The 23,271-nt window shown below is 45.7% G+C and overlaps 1 protein-coding gene across 1 annotated transcript in view; it reads right to left on the reverse strand.

The window, feature by feature from the left end:
- Positions 1–23,271, reverse strand: part of LOC136875824 (zinc finger and BTB domain-containing protein 14) — a 168,486-nt gene that overhangs the window by 11,166 nt on the left and 134,049 nt on the right. The window contains exon 5 of the mRNA XM_068228178.1: positions 9,268–9,390. Within this exon, the coding sequence (XP_068084279.1) occupies positions 9,268–9,390 (123 nt within the window). The remainder of the gene's footprint in view (positions 1–9,267; positions 9,391–23,271) is intronic.

Here is a 23,271-nt window from a genome sequence, read left to right on the forward strand (position 1 = left end):
TATTATGAGATTAATTACGTGTAACTTAGCTGCCTACCAGGCTACAAAAAGGAATAGATATCTTAATCTCAAAGTCAAGGTCAGCATAATATCTAGAGATATTCAATTTTTAAAAGAATGTATGAAGCATGGACTAATTCCCAAATTTCTAAAACACCTTCAAAGAAAAAACTTTTCGACTTCTGATTTACGTAAAACTCAAAAGAAAGTTAATGAATTTTGGTAAAAAAACGAAATCAAGGTGCATTACAAAAAGAAATCGTTCCTAAACCTACAGCTTTATAAGACGCATCTTGAAATATCCTCTAGTATGTCCCCATTAGAATGGAGTTCATACTCCAGGTTTGTCAATGAAAGGTACATGACATAGGGAAGAAGAAACAAACAACATTAGACAATAAACTGATACAATTGCAAAACACTAAGAATAAACAGAGTAGTGTCAACAGTAAAACTCCCTTCCGCCGACTTAAATCATTTTCCTACAACGGTGAACTATCCCTCCTTGATAAACATTCAAAAACTCCCCGTAGAAGTGCATAAAGACATTAAATATGAAATTAAAAAAAAGCTTCCTTTTCTGGCGAAAGAACTGAAAACTACCTCGAATCCGACCCTTAGCAAACAAATACATGATGTAAGAAATAAAATTAATAATAATAATATCATCGTCACTAAAGCTGATAAAGGTCCCACCATAGTATTACTACATAAAGATGATTACATTAAAAAAACCGAAGATTTCTTCGCTAATAGCAGTTTTACTATTATTAATAAAGATCCCACCCCCAAAATCCAACGAAGTTTGAAGAACCTATTGAAGAATCTGCCGTTCTTATTACAAGAACACGAATATCAGAAACTTGTAATAATGAACCCGAAACTTCCAACTGCAAAAGCTTTGCCAAAAATCCATAAAAAAGACGTACCTATACGCCCTATTATCAACTGCATGAACAGCCCTTCTTACAAAGTTTCTAAATTTTTGCATAATTTTCTCAGTAAACACTTTAAATTCAATAATACAGCCTATATAAGAAATTCCGTTAAATTTTGTGAAAAATTATCGAAATTCAATCTTGAGCATAATCATATAATGGTATCCTATGATATTACCAATATGTATTCCAATATTCCGGTAAGCAAAACTGTCAAGATTATTAAATCAAACCTTTTAAAACACAGTAACCTTAGCAAATGCGAAATAGATAATTTCATCAGTCTGTTAGAATTTGTACTTAATAACAACTATTTCACCTTCAATAATAGAATATATCATCAAAAGGGCCTAGCAATGGGTGACCCGATCTCGGGCATTCTAGCTAATATCTTTATGGATGATTTGGAAAATAACAAAATAATCAGTAATACTAATGGTCTTCAATTATGGTTAAGGTATGTTGATGACACTTTTGCCATTATAGATACACAGAAAAACGATAGTCATAGTGTGCTAACACCCCTTAATGAGCTTGACAATGATGTCAAATTCACTAAGGAAGACGAGATCAATGGTTCTCTAAACTTTTTGGATTTAAACGTTTCAAGAGAGAATAATAAGTTCATTTTTCAAATATTTAGAAAGCCTTCTTGTGCTCCCATCACTATAAGAAACGATTCCTTACATCCGCAATCTCATAAACAGGCTGCATTTTTTAGTCTTGTCTATAGAGCATTAAAAATCCCGCTGACAACTGAAAATCGCAAAAAAGAACTAAACTATATTAAGGATTTGGCCAGAATTAACGGCTATAATGATTAATAAAATCATTAACAAGATAAAATTAAAAACCGCAACGAAACTGATTCCGGACAAGCCTAAAAAAACGAAATATGCTCCCTTCACCTACACGAATCCAGGCCTATTTCAAGTTACTAACCCTCTAAAGAAATACGATATTAATATCGTTTATAGAACCCGATATACGAACCGTAATATATTCTTCAATTCAAATATAGTTAACATTAATCACAATAAATTCTCGAACTCTGGTATCTATAGGCTTAAATGCACCCATTGTGGATTCTCCTACATCGGACAGACTGGACGTAGCTTTTTGACCAGATACCTTGAACACTACAACGCTTCGAAACATAAAAAGTATTCCGCCATGAGCACCCATATGGAAGAGACTGGCCACAGTTTTACTACAATTGAAAAAGACCTTCAAATCTTGAAATACGTCAATAAAAGTAAACTTATGACAGAGTATGAGAACATTTACATATTCCTAGACCAGCATTTTAACGGGCATCAAAATTTAAATGATACTTCAGAAATTAAAAGTCCAATAAGCGAGAAAATTCCAGAACTACTCTCTCTTTTCAATATAAATAATAATAACTTTACGAGAATCTTTAATTATACAACTGTTAATAATACAACAACTACTACTCTACTGCCCTCTCATGCGACACCCCCTCCACGAATACCCGACCCGCCTAAGGAATCGGTCACCCCTCCTCCTCACATGACTCACTCCCCACCTCTACGTATACATACTACATACAACACTAGAAGCAGCAATAAGGTTACTCGCCAGTTTGATTCGCGCAGCCAACGTTAGCGAACACCTCACACTAGTCCCAAGGGTAAGCCTCCTTCTTCTTCTTCTTCTTTTTTTTTCATTATAACATAACTTTATTTTTCCTCCCTTTTCTTTCATTCCAGATTTCTAACTCCAATTGTGCCATAATCTGCTCCATCCACCTCTGGTTTGCTGGAACTCTCCCTACTTTCAAGTTTATAGTTACTTTTTAACGAGTCCACATTGGTGTCCTACGTTGTATAAGATTAGTTTTACTGCTAGCGTGTAAATACGGACTAGTTCAACTTGTATTTCCTTCTGGCATTGTGTTGGCTCTCCTACAGAATTCCTAACTACTGAAGTTCACGTCATTTCAACCTTAGTTTCGTCGCCATGCGCCTTTTAACTGACTCAGTTTGACTTGTAATATTCAATAAACTCTATTTCAACTTTTGTTTTGCTCAATTTAAGAACTCCATAGTCAATAATTAAGCCACGCTTCACGCATTGACATATATTTTAAGATCCACTATATCTATATCTTTTTACTTTAACAACCTCATGTTTGTTTTAACTTTATAGACTACCATCGTTCCAAGTATTCCTCTACAAATACTTGCTGTTAATCTGTACATATTGTTACAATTTCAAGTCTAATGTTATCATTTTACTTTTTATTATGGCATTGTTACTCTTTTAACAATTGTTATCATTCAGCTCAGGGCACTGACATAATCTTTGTAAATTAAGGCTGATGATGTTCGCTATGTCGAACGAAACCTGTTCCTTTATTTAAGACACCTCATGATTATTTTATAATTCAATGAGTAATATATTGTATAGAATAGGTGGTTGTTATTAAAAGGATTTTATAATTTTAATATATTGTCCTCAATACGGTTCTATTATGAGATTAATTACATGTAACTGGAGTGTGTATCGTAGAGATAGGATAGGAAAGGTGGGAGGGGGAGTTTTCATTCTGGTGAAAGAAGAATTTGTAAGCTATGAAAAAGTTAAAGATGAGACACATGAAATTCTAGGTGTAAGGCTCATTTCTAGAGATAATAGGCAACTTGATATATTTGGAGTGTACAGATCGGGAAAGGGTAGCACTGATGCGGATTCGGAATTATTTGATAGGATAGTCAGGTATGTAGGAAACGACATGGAAAGAAATGTGATTGTAGCGGGAGATCTGAATTTGCCAGATGTAAATTGGGAAGGAAATGCGAACGACAGGATGCATGACCAACAAATGGCAAATAAGTTAATATGGGAAGGACAGCTGATTCAGAAAGTGATGGAACCAACCAGAGGGAAAAATATCCTGGATGTGGTGCTGATAAAACCAGATGAGCTCTATAGGGAAACTGAAGTAATAGATGGTATTAGTGATCATGAAGCTGTTTTTGTGGTAGTTAAAAATAAATGCGATAGTAAGGAAGGTCTTAAAAGTAGGACTGTTAGGCAGTACCATATGGCTGATAAAGCAGGTATGAGGCAGTTTCTAAAAAGTAACTATGATCGGTGGAAAACGGCAAATAATAATGTAAACAGACTCTGGGATGGGTTTAAAGAAATTGTTGAGGAATGCGAAAACAGGTTTGTACCTTTAAGGGTGGTAAGGAATGGTAAAGACCCACCTTATTATAATAGAGAAATAAAGAGACTAAGAAGGAGGTGCAGACTGGAAAGAAATAGTGTTAGAAATGGCTGTGGAAGTAAGGAGAAATTGAAGGAACTTACTAGAAAATTGAATCTAGCAAAGAAGGCAGCTAAAGATAACATGATGGCAAGCATAGTTGGTAGTCATACAAATTTTAGTGAAAAATGGAAGGGTATGTATAGGTATTTTATGGCAGAAACAGGTTCCAAGAAGGACATTCCAGGAATAATTAATGAACAAGGGGAGTGTGTATGTGAGGATCTTCAAAAGGCAGAAGTATTCAGTCAGCAGTATGTAAAGATTGTTAGTTACAAGGATAATGTCGAGATAGAGGAAGAGACTAAGGCCAAAGAAGTAATAAAATTTACATATGATAACAATGACATTTACAATAAGATACAAAATTTGAAAACTAGAAAAGCGGCTGGAATTGATCAGATTTCTGGGGATATACTAAAGACAATGGGTTGGAATGTAGTACCATATCTGAAGTACTTATTTGATTATTGTTTGGTCGAAGGAGCTATACCAGATGAATGGAGAGTTGCTATAGTAGCCCCTGTGTATAAAGGAAAGGGTGATAGACATGAAGCTGAAAATTACAGGCCAGTAAGTTTGACATGCATTGTATGTAAGCTTTGGGAAGGCATTCTTTCTGATTATATTAGACATGTTTGTGAAATTAATAACTGGTTTGATAGAAGGCAATTCGGTTTTAGGAAAGGTTATTCCACTGAAGCTCAACTTGTAGGATTCCAGCAAGATATAGCAGATATCTTGGATTCTGGAGGTCAAATGGACTGTATCGCGATTGACATGTCTAAAGCATTTGATAGGGTGGATCATGGGAGACTACTGGCAAAAATGAGTGCAATTGGACTAGACAAAAGAGTGACTGAATGGGTTGCTATATTTCTAGAAAATAGATCTCAGAGAGTTAGAGGAGGTGAAGCTTTGTCTGACCCTGTAATAGTTGAGAGAGGAGTTCCTCAGGGCAGTGTTATCGGACCTTTATGTTTTCTTATATATAAATGATATGAGTAAAGGAGTGGAATCGGAGGTAAGGCTTTTTGCGGATGATGTTATTCTCTATAGAGTGATAAATAAGTTACAAGATTGTGAGCAACTGCAACGTGACCTCAAAAATATTGTGAGATGGACAGCAGGCAATGGTATGTTGATAAACGGGGTTAAAAGTCAGGTTGTGAGTTTCACAAATAGGAAAAGTCCTGTCAGTTTTAATTACTGCGTTGATGGGGTGAAAGTTCCTTTTGGGGATCATTGTAAGTATCTAAGTGTTAATATAAGGAAAGATCTTCACTGGGGTAATCACATAAATGGGATTGTAAATAAAGGGTACCGATCTCTACACATGGTTATGAGGTTGTTTAGGGGTTGTAGTAAGGATGTAAAGGAGAGTGCATATAAGTCTCTGGTAAGAGCCCAACTAGAGTATGGTTCCAGTGTATGGGACCCTCACCAGGATTACCTGATTCAAGAACTGGAAAAAATCCAAAGAAAAGCAGCTCGATTTGTTCTGGGTGATTTCCGACAAAAGAGTAGCGTTACAAAAATGTTGCAATGTTTGGGTTGGGAAGAACTGAGAGAAAGAAGAAGAGCTGCTCGACTAAGTGGTATGTTCCGAGCTGTCAGCGGAGAGATGGCGTGGAATGACATTAGTAAAAGAATAGGTTTGAATGGCGTTTATAAAAGTAGGAAAGATCACGATATGAAGATAAAGTTGGAATTCAAGAGGACAAACTGGGGCAAATATTCATTTATAGGAAGGGGAGTTAGGGATTGGAATAACTTACCAAGGGAGATGTTCAATAAATTTCCAATTTCTTTGAAATCATTTAGGAAAAGGCTAGGAAAGCAACAGATAGGGAATCTGCCACCTGGGCGACTGCCCTAAATGCAGATCAGTATTTATTGACTGATTAATTGATTGCCCTACTTAATTATTGAGAAGATACAATTCCTTGGGATGTGTGTTTTCTTAGATCTCTAGTGAGTCATAATGACTGATCAATTACCTGTACACGTAATGGAACTGGAGCTTGAATAAAGAATTAAGTCAGGATGAAGAACAACAAAAGTCAGAAGTAAGAAGGACAATGTGAAGCTTGAGAAGAGGCAAGCAAATAAACATACCAGCAAAGTAACGACCAAGCCATCCCAGACTCACACATCACAAGGAACTTCCTTTATTTCACATACACTTCCTCACAAATAAACGTTAAGCACCCAGAAGGAGAGGTTCAATGTTATCCCATTTCGATATACTGTACACGCATACCATTGATGTGTGAGGATCTGTAATGTGTAGAATGCCCACCAGAGTGCCTTCAAGATAACGCTGTCCTGTTGCTCTTAAATGTTACCAGTCAACTGCTGTGTGTCAGACAGTTAAGCAAGACGTACACGATGCCTCGCAGACACATTAAGCAGCCCAGCCACCAACTGACAGCAACTGTACGACTACATGAGGCTGGTTGGTCGTATCATGCAATTGCCAGGAAGGTGGGCCATTCAGATGTTTGACTCAATGGGTACATATGGGCACCGAATCATGTTATGCAGGTTCGGGTCGACCAAGAAACACCACCCCGAGAAGGACTGTCCTCTGGTGCGCGAAGCATTGTGAGATCCCGTAACTTCAGCACCCGCCATCTGCAAACATATACTGGACACTCTACAACATCCTGAGTTCCTGCACAGTCACTAGACTTGCATTCGCCAGATTGGGGTCCTACGGCCCCATGCGTCAGTTGCCATTGACACCAGAACACCAACAACTGTGTTTAGAGTGGTGCCTTGCCAGAGGACGACTGGCATCACATTATATTTGTTACAGGTGAACAATGTAGTGGAAGTGGAAATGTTTATTGAAGACTTTATTTGTAAAGTGTGGTAATATGTTTTATTTGTAATGACCTAACCTTTACTGTGTAATATTCTTCTTCTTGCTAGGGGCTTTACGTCGCACCGACACAGATAGGTCTTATGGCGATACCTGTGTAATATTTGTAACATACGGTATGTGTAAATAGTAGATTTCAGTTCTGTACTTAATGGAAGTATCCAGAAAGCTACATGAATTTTTGAACAGGGTGTGTTGCCTTTTGTTGGTTATGTGTTCTAGAAGGCATTCTGGAAATGGAAGATTTGTGAACGTGCGTATTCGAGAAGTTTAGTTAAAGTTCGCGACTCAAAGTAGGAATTGTGATTGGTGAAACTAGGTGGGGATGGGTGGACTCATGCATTCTGATTGGCTACTCCAAAGCCAGCGTTTACCTATATATAGAGAGCGAAGCCTCGTTCGATATAATTCGGTCTGGTTTGTCTGTCTTGGTCTGTCTGAAGTTTTACGCCGTGTGCGACACCTCGCTTCCGGGATGGGCCATCTTCGGGTAAGCAATCTTGAAAAATCCCGTTCCTGCTAAAATTTCCGTAATGTTCGTTTTGCTTTTTCATACACGAGTTTGCCCTAACCTCACCTAGATTCGCCAAATTAATTACTTATGAAGCCTTAGCTTTTCAGCTGGGCTTACCTGTTTGTTTTCGAGGCATTCCCCTTTCCTTGTTTTACTTAAATATTGTAATTGGGGTTTGCCTCTGGTAGTTCAGTGTCACTTGATGTATGCTAGAGTTTAGGAGAGTACGTTCACTTCACTGTAAATTGTACTTGCTTTTAACCTACTAAATTGCATTCTACAACTGGATTTATAACTAGATGTATAGTTGGTTTGAAACTTGTAGTGAAGCCATTATCAAAGATCCTCTAAGATATGTGTATCACGGAGCACATAGTTTGTAAGTTGCAAGTTGGTGGTTTGTTTGGAATGTATTTTTAAATAATATTTTTCAAATTTAAGGATAAAGGCGTTATTTCGGAATCTGCAATCTAAGCCATGTCCATGCCCTCGGTAGGTCCTGCCTGTTTTCATTTTCCTGGTTTATTGTCCACTAGTTGGCCCTACTGATATTTACGTATGTTTTGGTCGGCGGAGATCCGCGTAATTTCAGCTAATGTTTCTCTGAGTGTGTAGTTGCTCTTACTTCCCCCCCTTATTGTGTTTTGTGTAACCACTGTAGTAAAGGTTACAATATTCAGTGATGAGTCCTGCTTCTCTATAAGCTCCGATGATCATCGTGTGAGAGTTTGGCGGCGTCGAGGGCAGACATATTGTGGAAAGACACATAGGTGAAATATCTGGCATCCCTGTGTGGAGGCATAGGATATGCATTCAGGTCACCTCTGATACTGATGGCACAGCGATATGTCACAGACATTCTGTGTCTGCACGTCCTATGCCTTACCGCACAGCACCCTGCGACAGTGTTCCAACAAGATAATGCATATCTACAAACAGCGCGTGTGTCTATGGACTGCCTAGTACATGCTGAGGTCCTCCAGTGGCCAGCAAGATCCCCAGACCTCTCCACCAGTGAACAAGTCCGTCCCAGTACCAACCTGTGGGATCTTGAGGGACAGCTGCAACAAGTATGGATGAGAAGGCTGTTTGACACCATTCCGATAGGCATTGTGATGTGGCGCCAACATTCCATATTGTAATCAGTTCAATCAGTTCCATTCACATTCAAGCACTCCTTCCTTTCTTGTCCGTCAGTGTATATATCAACATATAGACCACTTTTAAGACAGCACATAACACCATATATAAAGAGATAATCTCTATTTGCAGTTAGTTTCACTCAAATCAATTTAAACAATACAATAACAAAATATGATGGATCACTTTCCCTGTAATGTTAATAGATGTTTGAGAAAAGATCATAGAACTGTAAAAACCTCTCCCTCAAATGAAATAACTCACTCAATATACCTGAAGTAATGATTCTTCACCATACACATCTCAATACCAGCTTTTAAAAAAAAAAATTCTATACATCTCCACAAAAGACACATGTAACTAAAATTCATAACAGAAAGCTCCACAAAATTGTGACATGAAGATTAGAAATACTGAAGTAATTACATTTTTATCTTTACTCAGATATGTGTCTACGTTAGCTGTTCTACAAAATAATAAAGTCATTACTTACATTCAGAAAAGTATCTGAAGATAATGGTTCATCCTCTACATTCGGAAGAGGGGTGGCTGTAACTTCTTCCTTAATATTTGTTATTTCCCCATCACCAGCCAAGAACCCTTGTTGAACTGTTTCCTAAGAAAGAAGAACACTTTGATAAACATGACAAATACATACATCATCATTATAGACTGTTATGCCTTTCAGCATTCAGTCTGCAAGCCTCTGTGAATTTACTAACTGCCACCACAATCCTCTGTTCTGTGGCCTCATTTAATTCTACACCTCTTATCTTAAAATTGTTAGAAACTGAGTCAAAACATAGTTTTCTTGTTCTTCCTCTACTTCTCTTACCCTCGCTTTCACATCACACGACCCCACCACCATTATCCCCTCATTCCGAGTGCCATCCTCTTTAAATGCTTTTCAATGCTTCTAATAATCTACCCTCCCCATTATGGCGAACATATTTTCCTCTGGTACTATGTCATATGCCTTCTCTAGACCTACGAAACATAAGCACTACCCTCTTAGCATCTTTCAATCGCCTGGTGCATGCTGAAAATCTGATCCTGACAGGCCGTATGTGGTCCGAAATAACACTGACTTTCATCCAACGTACCCTCAACAATTCCAAAATGCCACCAAACATGTTGCCTGCTATAGGGATCAATGAAGTACCAGGATAGTTGCTGCGGTCTTTCCTGTTCCCTTGCTAGGTGCATTACTGCTTTCATCCAATCAATAGGAAAATTACCAACACTGCATGCTAATCTTATTAAACCATGAAGCCATTTAACCCTGCCTCCCCACTACATTTCATCTATTCCTGCTGTTTATGACAAGGCATAACACTTCTTCAAAACGTAATATCAGCCAAATCATCCTCCTCCTTTCGATGAGCTTGGTTGTTGACGTCACCAAGAAGACACTAGATCCAGCTCCTATCTAAGAAGCATTTATTATTCACACTACGACAAACCATTTACAAATGACCCATCTTAAAGTTGTTCTATGACCGCATAGGATCACTTTCGTCAGTCCATCGTTCAGGTCTCTTTGAAGGGATCGTTCAGGGTTTGCGGTCCTCCCAGTAGTCCTTCACACACTCCGCTCTTCGTGCCCTTTCCTCAGTTTAAAATGTGCATGTTGTGGGTTTGTTTTGCGTAAGAGTAAAGCGGAGGTTTGTATTCTTGAGTTTTGTATTCAATTTTATCTCATTTGTGGTGTATTCTGTAGTAAGGCCCTTTTCCTTCAGATCCTTCTTATTTCTCTGATCCGTTTGCATCCTGTTGCGGTATTTTTTGAGACGAGATTGTGTTGTCCTAGTTGTTTCAGAAGTCTCGAATCCTGCATCCTCATGATATGTCCAAATAATCGCAGTCTCCTCTTAAGCATAGTATCTGTAATGGGTTCTAGCTCTTTGTACACAACTTTGTTAGGTATTTTCTGCCACTGTCCATCTTTCTGGTATTTTTGCTGATGCAGGTTCTTCCAATCCTCCTTTCAATTTTCTGTAGTCTGTTACTCCCTCATTGTTTATTGAGGTGAGAAAGTGTTTCTGCTGCGTATGTAGCGTGTTGTAGCATTTTATTTTTGCATTTATTGATCAACATTTCTTTTTGTAGATGTCCCATGTTCATTTATGTGCTTTAGGTAATATGTTTGTTCTTGTTTGGATTGAGAATTTTTCATTTAGGTTATGTCTTATTACTTCTCCATGATATTTAAATTCAGTTACTATTTTGATTTTATTACCATTTATGGCAACTTCTTTTAGCTGTGTTGTTTTTGGGGCGTAATGTCGGTTTTATAAACTGTTATTTTATTTGCAATGTTATGAAATTCTGGATTTTTGCTTCTTTCAGGTCAACTGCTACTAATGCAACAGCAAATCCCAGGCAGTTTGTTTTTATTTTTTGGGCAGTTTTTATTTTTGGGGGACATTTCCTAAACCATTCCCTCATTACCGTTGTTAGAGCACAATTAAATAACAGTGGTGAGAGCCCATCTCCCTCCCGTAGTCCAGTTTTAAATTCAAATGACTGATATTACACCACTAAACTTCACTTTTGATTTGGTGTTAGTGAGAGTCGTTTTGTCATATTTATTAATTTGGGGTGTAGTCCAAGGTATCTTAAAATTTTAAACAGGTATTTTCTATGGACGCATTCATAAGCTTTCTTTAAATCTACACATGTTATCATCATATCTCTGTTTCCTCTCGTGTTATAGTCCATTATCAACTTAAGACTCATGATCTGATCAGTACAGCTTCTCCAGGGTCTGAAACCTACTTAATATTCTACTAGTTGTAAACTTATCCTATTGAGAATGATTACTAAAAGGATTTTGTATGTTGTGTAGAGGAGCGAGATTCCCCTGTAGTTATTAGGGTCAGTTTTGTCTCATTTTTTGGGCAGTGGGTGAATGAGGGCTGTTGTCCAGTGTTCTGGTAGTTCCTCTTTAATCCAGATGGAGACAAGTTGTTCGTAGAGGGCAACTTTTGCTGATCTCCCTGCATATTTTTAGATTTCTGCAGAGGTGTGATCTTCTCCTCGCACTTATTCAGTGCTTGTAGATTGGTGTTCCATTCTAAAGCAATTTAAAATATAAGAATAACACAAGTGAAGGGAACTACAGACATTCATCACGCAAAATTTAGCATTCATTTCAAAAACAGTACGTCGTCACAGAACAAGTAATGTACATGTTAATGTCAGTGAGGTTCAGGAGATTGAACCCTGTTATCTATTAATGTATTTTTCAGAGATATTAAGTACTGGTTAGGTGGGGGGTCTCAATCTATAATTGTGACAGCGAAAGAGGGGTCGAATTATACTAAGTTTCTGACGTGCTTTATGTGCCTTTTACAGCATAACAAGTTCAAGAGAAGCAGTCGCCACAGCTTCACAATTCTTGCACTCCGTGTTTCAAACCCAATTGTTGTTGTTTTTTTTATCAAAAAGATGTCTCCCCACTGAGATAGCTAAATAACATTCAGGAAACTCAATTGTCAAAAATGACCAATGTTTCTCCCCAGTGCAGCACGGGCTAATCAGTTGGATGGCTAGCGAGACCACTGCAAGCTGTACATGAGATAGTGCCGACGCACTAGGGAAGAGTAGCAAGTGGAAATATCATTCTCCCCAGTCCAGCACGGGCTCATCAGTTGGATGGCTAGCGAGACCACTGCAAGCTGTACATGAGATAGTGCCGACGCACTAGGGAAGAGTAGCAAGTGGAGATACAATTCTCCCCAGTCCAGCACGGGCTCATCAGTTGGATGGCTAGCGACACCACTGCAAGCTGTACAGGAGATAGTGCCGACGCACTAGGGAAGAGTAGAAAGTGGAGATACAATTCTCCCCAGTGCAGCACGGGCTCATCAGTTGGATGGCTAGCGACACCACTGCAAGCTCTACATGAGATAATGCCGACGCACTAGGGAAGAGTAGCAAGTGGAGATACAATTCTCCCCAGTGCACCACGGGCTCATCAGTTGGATGGCTGGCGACACCACTGCAAGCTGTACAGGAGATAGTGCCGACGTACCAGGGAAGAGTAGCAGGTGGAGATACAATTCTCTCCAGTACAACACGGGCTCATCAGTTGGATGGCCAGCGACACCACTGCAAGCTGTACAGGAGATAGTGCCGACGCACCAGGGAAGAGTAGCAAGTGGAGATACAATTCTCCCCAGTCCAGCACGGGCTCATCAGTTGGATGGCTAGCGACACCACTGCAAGCTGTACAGGAGATAGTGCCGACGCACCAGGGAAGAGCAGCAAGTGGAGATACAATTCTCCCCAGTCCAGCACGGGCTCATCAGTTGGATGGCTAGCGACACCACTGCAAGCTGTACATGAGATAGTGCCGACGCACTAGGGAAGAGTAGCAAGTGGAGATACAATTCTCCCCAGTCCAGCACGGGCTCATCAGTTGGATGGCTAGCGACACCACTGCAAGCTGTACAGGAGATAGTGCAGACGCACTAGGGAAGAGTAGCAAGTGGAGATACAATTCTCCCCAGTCCAGCACGGGGTCATCAGTTGGATGGCTAGCGACACCACTGCAAGCTGTACAGGAGATAGTGCCGACGTACCAGGGAAGAGTAGCAAGTGGAGATACAATTCTCCCCAGTCCAGCACGGGCTCATCAGTTGGATGGCTAGCGACACCACTGCAAGCTGTACAGGAGATAGTGCCGACGCACCAGGGAAGAGTAGCAGGTGGAGATACAATTCTCCCCAGTGCAGCACGGGGTCATCAGTTGGATGGCTAGCGACACCACTGCAAGCTGTACAGGAGATACTGCCGACGTACCAGGGAAGAGTAGCAGGTGGAGATACAATTCTCCCCAGTCCAGCACGGGCTCATCAGTTGGATGGCTAGCGACACCACTGCAAGCTGTACATGAGATACTGCCGACGTACCAGGGAAGAGTAGCAAGTGGAGATACAATTCTCCCCAGTGCAGCACGGGCTCATCAGTTGGATGGCTAGCGACACCACTGCAAGCTGTACAGGAGATAGTGCCGACGTACCAGGGAAGAGTAGCAAGTGGAGATACAATTCTCCCCAGTCCAGCACGGGCTCATCAGTTGGATGGCTAGCGACACCACTGCAAGCTGTACAGGAGATAGTGCCGACGTACCAGGGAAGAGTAGCAAGTGGAGATACAATTCTCCCCAGTGCAGCACGGGCTCATCAGTTGGATGGCTAGCGACACCACTGCAAGCTGTACAGGAGATAGTGCTGACGCACTAGGGAAGAGTAGCAAGTGGAGATACAATTCTCCCCAGTGCAGCACGGGGTCATCAGTTGGATGGCTAGCGACACCACTGCAAGCTCTACATGAGATACTGCCGACGCACTAGGGAAGAGTAGCAAGTGGAGATACAATTCTCCCCAGTGCAGCACGGGCTCATCAGTTGGATGGCTAGCGACACCACTGCAAGCTGTACATGAGATAGTGCCGACGCACCAGGGAAGAGTAGCAAGTGGAGATACAATTCTCCCCAGTCCAGCACGGGCTCATCAGTTGGATGGCTAGCGACACCACTGCAAGCTGTACAGGAGATAGTGCCGACGTACCAGGGAAGAGTAGCAAGTGGAGATACAATTCTCCCCAGTCCAGCACGGGCTCATCAGTTGGATGGCTAGCGACACCACTGCAAGCTGTACAGGAGATAGTGCCGACGCACTAGGGAAGAGTAGCAAGTGGAGATACAATTCTCCCCAGTGCAGCACGGGCTAATCAGTTGGATGGCTAGCGACACCACTGCAAGCTGTACAGGAGATAGTGCCGACGTACCAGGGAAGAGTAGCAAGTGGAGATACAATTCTCCCCAGTCCAGCACGGGCTCATCAGTTGGATGGCTAGCGACACCACTGCAAGCTGTACAGGAGATAGTGCCGACGTACCAGGGAAGAGTAGCAAGTGGAGATACAATTCTCCCCAGTCCAGCACGGGCTCATCAGTTGGATGGCTAGCGACACCACTGCAAGCTGTACATGAGATACTGCCGACGCACCAGGGAAGAGTAGCAAGTGGAGATACAATTCTCCCCAGTCCAACACGGGCTCATCAGTTGGATGGCTAGCGACACCACTGCAAGCTGTACATGAGATAGTGCCGACGTACCAGGGAAGAGCAGCAAGTGGAGATACAATTCTCCCCAGTCCAGCACGGGCTCATCAGTTGGATGGCTAGCGACACCACTGCAAGCTGTACAGGAGATAGTGCCGACGCACCAGGGAAGAGTAGCAAGTGGAGATACAATTCTCCCCAGTCCAGCACGGGCTCATCAGTTGGATGGCTAGCGACACCACTGCAAGCTGTACAGGAGATAGTGCCGACGCACCAGGGAAGAGTAGCAAGTGGAGATACAATTCTCCCCAGTCCAGCACGGGCTCATCAGTTGGATGGCTAGCGACACCACTGCAAGCTGTACAGGAGATAGTGCCGACGCACCAGGGAAGAGTAGCAAGTGGAGATACAATTCTCCCCAGTCCAGCACGGGCTCATCAGTTGGATGGCTAGCGACACCACTGCAAGCTGTACAGGAGATAGTGCCGACGTACCAGGGAAGAGTAGCAAGTGGAGATACAATTCTCCCCAGTGCAGCACGGGCTCATCAGTTGGATGGCTAGCGACACCACTGCAAGCTGTACAGGAGATACTGCCGACGCACCAGGGAAGAGTAGCAAGTGGAGATACAATTCTCCCCAGTCCAGCACGGGCCCATCAGTTGGATGGCTAGCGACACCACTGCAAGCTGTACAGGAGATAGTGCCGACGCACCAGGGAAGAGTAGCAAGTGGAGATACAATTCTCCCCAGTCCAGCACGGGCTCATCAGTTGGATGGCTAGCGACACCACTGCAAGCTGTACAGGAGATAGTGCCGACGCACCAGGGAAGAGTAGCAAGTGGAGATACAATTCTCCCCAGTCCAGCACGGGCTCATCAGTTGGATGGCTAGCGACACCACTGCAAGCTGTACAGGAGATAGTGCCGACGTACCAGGGAAGAGTGGCAAGTGGAGATACAATTCTCCCCAGTCCAGCACGGGACATCAGTTGGATGGCTAGCGACACCACTGCATGCTGTACAGGAGATAGTGCCGACGCACCAGGGAAGAGTAGCAAGTGGAGATACAATTCTCCCCAGTCCAGCACGGGCTCATCAGTTGGATGGCTAGCGACACCACTGCAAGCTGTACAGGAGATAGTGCCGACGCACCAGGGAAGAGTAGCAAGTGGAGATACAATTCTCCCCAGTCCAGCACGGGCTCATCAGTTGGATGGCTAGCGACACCACTGCAAGCTGTACAGGAGATAGTGCCGACGCACCAGGGAAGAGTAGCAAGTGGAGATACAATTCTCCCCAGTCCAGCACGGGCTCATCAGTTGGATGGCTAGCGACACCACTGCAAGCTGTACATGAGATAGTGCCGACGTACCAGGGAAGAGTAGCAAGTGGAGATACAATTCTCCCCAGTGCAGCACGGGCTCATCAGTTGGATGGCTAGCGACACCACTGCAAGCTGTACAGGAGATAGTGCCGACGTACCAGGGAAGAGTAGCAGGTGGAGATACAATTCTCCCCAGTCCAGCACGGGCTCATCAGTTGGATGGCTAGCGACACCACTGCAAGCTGTACAGGAGATACTGCCGACGCACCAGGGAAGAGTAGCAAGTGGAGATACAATTCTCCCCAGTGCAGCACGGGCTCATCAGTTGGATGGCTAGCGACACCACTCCAAGCTGCACATGAGATAGTGCCGACGCACCAGGGAAGAGTAGCAAGTGGAGATGCAATTCTCCCCAGTCCAGCACGGGCTCATCAGTTGGATGGCTAACGACACCACTGCAAGCTGTACATGAGATAGTGCCGACGCACTAGGGAAGAGTAGCAAGTGGAGATACAATTCTCCCCAGTCCAGCACGGGCTCATCAGTTGGATGGCTAGCGACACCACTGCAAGCTGTACATGAGATACTGCCGACGTACCAGGGAAGAGTAGCAAGTGGAGATACAATTCTCCCCAGTCCAGCACGGGCTCATCTGTTGGATGGCTAGCGACACCACTGCAAGCTGTACATGAGATACTGCCGACGTACCAGGGAAGAGTAGCAAGTGGAGATACAATTCTCCCCAGTGCAGCACGGGCTCATCAGTTGGATGGCTAGCGACACCACTGCAAGCTGTACAGGAGATAGTGCCGACGTACCAGGGAAGAGTAGCAAGTGGAGATACAATTCTCCCCAGTCCAGCACGGGCTCATCAGTTGGATGGCTAGCGACAACACTGCAAGCTGTACAGGAGATAGTGCCGACGTACCAGGGAAGAGTAGCAAGTGGAGATACAATTCTCCCCAGTGCAGCACGGGCTCATCAGTTGGATGGCTAGCGACACCACTGCAAGCTGTACAGGAGATAGTGCCGACGTACCAGGGAAGAGTAGCAAGTGGAGATACAATTCTCCCCAGTGCAGCACGGGCTCATCAGTTGGATGGCTAGCGACACCACTGCAAGCTGTACAGGAGATAGTGCCGACGCACCAGGGAAGAGTAGCAAGTGGAGATACAATTCTCCCCAGTCCAGCACGGGCTCATCAGTTGGATGGCTAGCGACACCACTGCAAGCTGTACAGGAGATAGTGCCGACGCACCAGGGAAGAGTAGCAGGTGGAGATACAATTCTCCCCAGTCCAGAACGGGCTCATCAGTTGGATGGCTAGCGACACCACTGCAAGCTGTACAGGAGATAGTGCCGACGCACTAGGGAAGAGTAGCAAGTGGAGATACAATTCTCCCCAGTGCAGCACGGGCTCATCAGTTGGATGGCTAGCGACACCACTGCAAGCTGTACATGAGATAGTGCCGACGTACCAGGGAAGAGTAGCAAGTGGAGATACAATTCTCCCCAGTCCAGCACGGGCTCATCAGTTGGATGGCTAGCGACACCACTGCAAGCTGTACAGGAGATAGTGCCGACGCACCAGGGAAGAGTAGCAGGTGGAGATACAATTCTCCCCAGTCCAGCACGGGCTCATCAGTTGGATGGCTAGCGACACCACTGCAAGCTGTACAGGAGATAGTGCCGACGTACCAGGGAAGAGTAGCAAGTGGAGATACAATTCTCCCCAGTCCAGCACGGGCTCATCAGTTGGATGGCTAGCGACACCACTGCAAGCTGTACAGGAGATCGTGCCGACGCACTAGGGAAGAGTAGCAAGTGGAGATACAATTCTCCCCAGTGCAGCACGGGCTAATCAGTTGGATGGCTAGCGACACCACTGCAAGCTGTACAGGAGATAGTGCCGACGTACCAGGGAAGAGTAGCAAGTGGAGATACAATTCTCCCCAGTCCAGCACGGGCTCATCAGTTGGATGGCTAGCGACACCACTGCAAGCTGTACAGGAGATAGTGCCGACGTACCAGGGAAGAGTAGCAAGTGGAGATACAATTCTCCCCAGTCCAGCACGGGCTGATCAGTTGGATGGCTAGCGACACCACTGCAAACTGTACATGAGATACTGCCGACGCACCAGGGAAGAGTAGCAAGTGGAGATACAATTCTCCCCAGTCCAGCACGGGCTCATCAGTTGGATGGCTAGCGACACCACTGCAAGCTGTACATGAGATAGTGCCGACGTACCAGGGAAGAGTAGCAAGTGGAGATACAATTCTCCCCAGTCCAGCACGGGCTCATCAGTTGGATGGCTAGCGACACCACTGCAAGCTGTACAGGAGGTAGTGCCGACGCACCAGGGAAGAGTAGCAAGTGGAGATACAATTCTCCCCAGTCCAGCACGGGCTCATCAGTTGGATGGCTAGCGACACCACTGCAAGCTGTACAGGAGATAGTGCCGACGCACCAGGGAAGAGTAGCAAGTGGAGATACAATTCTCCCCAGTCCAGCACGGGCTCATCAGTTGGATGGCTAGCGACACCACTGCACGCTGTACAGGAGATAGTGCCGACGCACCAGGGAAGAGTAGCAAGTGGAGATACAATTCTCCCCAGTCCAGCACGGGCTCATCAGTTGGATGGCTAGCGACACCACTGCAAGCTGTACAGGAGATAGTGCCGACGTACCAGGGAAGAGTAGCAAGTGGAGATACAATTCTCCCCAGTCCAGCACGGGCCCATCAGTTGGATGGCTAGCGACACCACTGCAAGCTGTACAGGAGATAGTGCCGACGCACCAGGGAAGAGTAGCAAGTGGAGATACAATTCTCCCCAGTCCAGCACGGGCTCATCAGTTGGATGGCTAGCGACACCACTGCAAGCTGTACAGGAGATAGTGCCGACGCACCAGGGAAGAGTAGCAAGTGGAGATACAATTCTCCCCAGTCCAGCACGGGCTCATCAGTTGGATGGCTAGCGACACCACTGCAAGCTGTACAGGAGATAGTGCCGACGTACCAGGGAAGAGTGGCAAGTGGAGATACAATTCTCCCCAGTCCAGCACGGGACATCAGTTGGATGGCTAGCGACACCACTGCAAGCTGTACAGGAGATAGTGCCGACGCACCAGGGAAGAGTAGCAAGTGGAGATACAATTCTCCCCAGTCCAGCACGGGCTCATCAGTTGGATGGCTAGCGACACCACTGCAAGCTGTACAGGAGATAGTGCCGACGCACCAGGGAAGAGTAGCAAGTGGAGATACAATTCTCCCCAGTACAGCACGGGCTCATCAGTTGGATGGCTAGCGACACCACTGCAAGCTGTACAGGAGATAGTGCCGACGCACCAGGGAAGAGTAGCAAGTGGAGATACAATTCTCCCCAGTCCAGCACGGGCTCATCAGTTGGATGGCTAGCGACACCACTGCAAGCTGTACAGGAGATACTGCCGACGCACTAGGGAAGAGTAGCAAGTGGAGATACAATTCTCTCCAGTGCAGCACGGGCTAATCAGTTGGATGGCTAGCGACACCACTGCAAGCTGTACATGAGATAGTGCCGACGTACCAGGGAAGAGTAGCAAGTGGAGATACAATTCTCCCCAGTGCAGCACGGGCTCATCAGTTGGATGGCTAGCGACACCACTGCAAGCTGTACATGAGATACTGCCGACGTACCAGGGAAGAGTAGCAAGTGGAGATACAATTCTCCCCAGTCCAGCACGGGCTCATCAGTTGGATGGCTAGCGACACCACTGCAAGCTGCACATGAGATAGTGCCGACGCACCAGGGAAGAGTAGCAAGTGGAGATGCAATTCTCCCCAGTGCAGCACGGGCTCATCAGTTGGATGGCTAGCGACACCACTGCAAGCTGTACAGGAGATAGTGCCGACGTACCAGGGAAGAGTAGCAAGTGGAGATACAATTCTCCCAAGTCCAGCACGGGCTCATCAGTTGGATGGCTAGCGACACCACTGCAAGCTGCACATGAGATAGTGCCGACGCACCAGGGAAGAGTAGCAAGTGGAGATGCAATTCTCCCCAGTCCAGCACGGGCTCATCAGTTGGATGGCTAGCGACACCACTGCAAGCTGTACATGAGATAGTGCCGACGCACTAGGGAAGAGTAGCAAGTGGAGATACAATTCTCCCCAGTCCAGCACGGGCTCATCAGTTGGATGGCTAGCGAGACCACTGCAAGCTGTACATGAGATAGTGCCGACGTACCAGGGAAGAGTAGCAAGTGGAGATACAATTCTCCCCAGTGCAGCACGGGCTCATCTGTTGGATGGCTAGCGACACCACTGCAAGCTGTACAGGAGATACTGCCGACGCACCAGGGAAGAGTAGCAAGTGGAGATACAATTCTCCCCAGTCCAGCACGGGCTCATCAGTTGGATGGCTAGCGACACCACTGCAAGCTGTACATGAGATACTGCCGACGTACCAGGGAAGAGTAGCAAGTGGAGATACAATTCTCCCCAGTCCAGCACGGGCTCATCTGTTGGAAGGCTAGCGACACCATTGCAAGCTGTACATGAGATACTGCCGACGTACCAGGGAAGAGTAGCAAGTGGAGATACAATTCTCCCCAGTGCAGCACGGGCTCATCAGTTGGATGGCTAGCGACACCACTGCAAGCTGTACAGGAGATAGTGCCGACGTACCAGGGAAGAGTAGCAAGTGGAGATACAATTCTCCCCAGTCCAGCACGGGCTCATCAGTTGGATGGCTAGCGACACCACTGCAAGCTGTACAGGAGATAGTGCCGACGTACCAGGGAAGAGTAGCAAGTGGAGATACAATTCTCCCCAGTGCAGCACGGGCTCATCAGTTGGATGGCTAGCGACACCACTGCAAGCTGTACAGGAGATAGTGCCGACGTACCAGGGAAGAGTAGCAAGTGGAGATACAATTCTCCCCAGTGCAGCACGGGCTCATCAGTTGGATGGCTAGCGACACCACTGCAAGCTGTACAGGAGATAGTGCCGACGCACCAGGGAAGAGTAGCAAGTGGAGATACAATTCTTCCCAGTCCAGCACGGGCTCATCAGTTGGATGGCTAGCGACACCACTGCAAGCTGTACAGGAGATAGTGCCGACGCACCAGGGAAGAGTAGCAGGTGGAGATACAATTCTCCCCAGTCCAGCACGGGCTCATCAGTTGGATGGCTAGCGACACCACTGCAAGCTGTACAGGAGATAGTGCCGACGCACTAGGGAAGAGTAGCAAGTGGAGATACAATTCTCCCCAGTGCAGCACGGGCTCATCAGTTGGATGGCTAGCGACACCACTGCAAGCTGTACAGGAGATAGTGCCGACGTACCAGGGAAGAGTAGCAGGTGGAGATACAATTCTCCCCAGTCCAGCACGGGCTCATCAGTTGGATGGCTAGCGACACCACTGCAAGCTGTACAGGAGATACTGCCGACGCACCAGGGAAGAGTAGCAAGTGGAGATACAATTCTCCCCAGTGCAGCACGGGCTCATCAGTTGGATGGCTAGCGACACCACTGCAAGCTGTACAGGAGATACTGCCGACGCACTAGGGAAGAGTAGCAAGTGGAGATACAATTCTCCCCAGTGCAGCACGGGCTAATCAGTTGGATGGCTAGCGACACCACTGCAAGCTGTACATGAGATAGTGCCGACGTACCAGGGAAGAGTAGCAAGTGGAGATACAATTCTCCCCAGTGCAGCACGGGCTCATCAGTTGGATGGCTAGCGACACCACTGCAAGCTGTACATGAGATACTGCCGACGTACCAGGGAAGAGTAGCAAGTGGAGATACAATTCTCCCCAGTCCAGCACGGGCTCATCAGTTGGATGGCTAGCGACACCACTGCAAGCTGCACATGAGATAGTGCCGACGCACCAGGGAAGAGTAGCAAGTGGAGATGCAATTCTCCCCAGTGCAGCACGGGCTCATCAGTTGGATGGCTAGCGACACCACTGCAAGCTGTACAGGAGATAGTGCCGACGTACCAGGGAAGAGTAGCAAGTGGAGATACAATTCTCCCAAGTCCAGCACGGGCTCATCAGTTGGATGGCTAGCGACACCACTGCAAGCTGCACATGAGATAGTGCCGACGCACCAGGGAAGAGTAGCAAGTGGAGATGCAATTCTCCCCAGTCCAGCACGGGATCATCAGTTGGATGGCTAGCGACACCACTGCAAGCTGTACATGAGATAGTGCCGACGCACTAGGGAAGAGTAGCAAGTGGAGATACAATTCTCCCCAGTCCAGCACGGGCTCATCAGTTGGATGGCTAGCGACACCACTGCAAGCTGTACATGAGATACTGCCGACGTACCAGGGAAGAGTAGCAAGTGGAGATACAATTCTCCCCAGTCCAGCACGGGCTCATCTGTTGGATGGCTAGCGACACCACTGCAAGCTGTACATGAGATACTGCCGACGTACCAGGGAAGAGTAGCAAGTGGAGATACAATTCTCCCCAGTGCAGCACGGGCTCATCAGTTGGATGGCTAGCGACACCACTGCAAGCTGTACAGGAGATAGTGCCGACGTACCAGGGAAGAGTAGCAAGTGGAGATACAATTCTCCCCAGTCCAGCACGGGCTCATCAGTTGGATGGCTAGCGACACCACTGCAAGCTGTACAGGAGATAGTGCCGACGTACCAGGGAAGAGTAGCAAGTGGAGATACAATTCTCCCCAGTGCAGCACGGGCTCATCAGTTGGATGGCTCGCGACACCACTGCAAGCTGTACAGGAGATAGTGCCGACGTACCAGGGAAGAGTAGCAAGTGGAGATACAATTCTCCCCAGTGCAGCACGGGCTCATCAGTTGGATGGCTAGCGACACCACTGCACGCTGTACAGGAGATAGTGCCGACGCACCAGGGAAGAGTAGCAAGTGGAGATACAATTCTCCCCAGTCCAGCACGGGCTCATCAGTTGGATGGCTAGCGACACCACTGCAAGCTGTACAGGAGATAGTGCCGACGCACCAGGGAAGAGTAGCAGGTGGAGATACAATTCTCCCCAGTCTAGCACGGGCTCATCAGTTGGATGGCTAGCGACACCACTGCAAGCTGTACAGGAGATAGTGCCGACGCACTAGGGAAGTGTAG

The sequence above is a fragment of the Anabrus simplex genome, chromosome 6 (genome assembly GCF_040414725.1).
Source record: "Anabrus simplex isolate iqAnaSimp1 chromosome 6, ASM4041472v1, whole genome shotgun sequence".
NCBI lineage: Eukaryota > Metazoa > Arthropoda > Insecta > Orthoptera > Tettigoniidae > Anabrus > Anabrus simplex.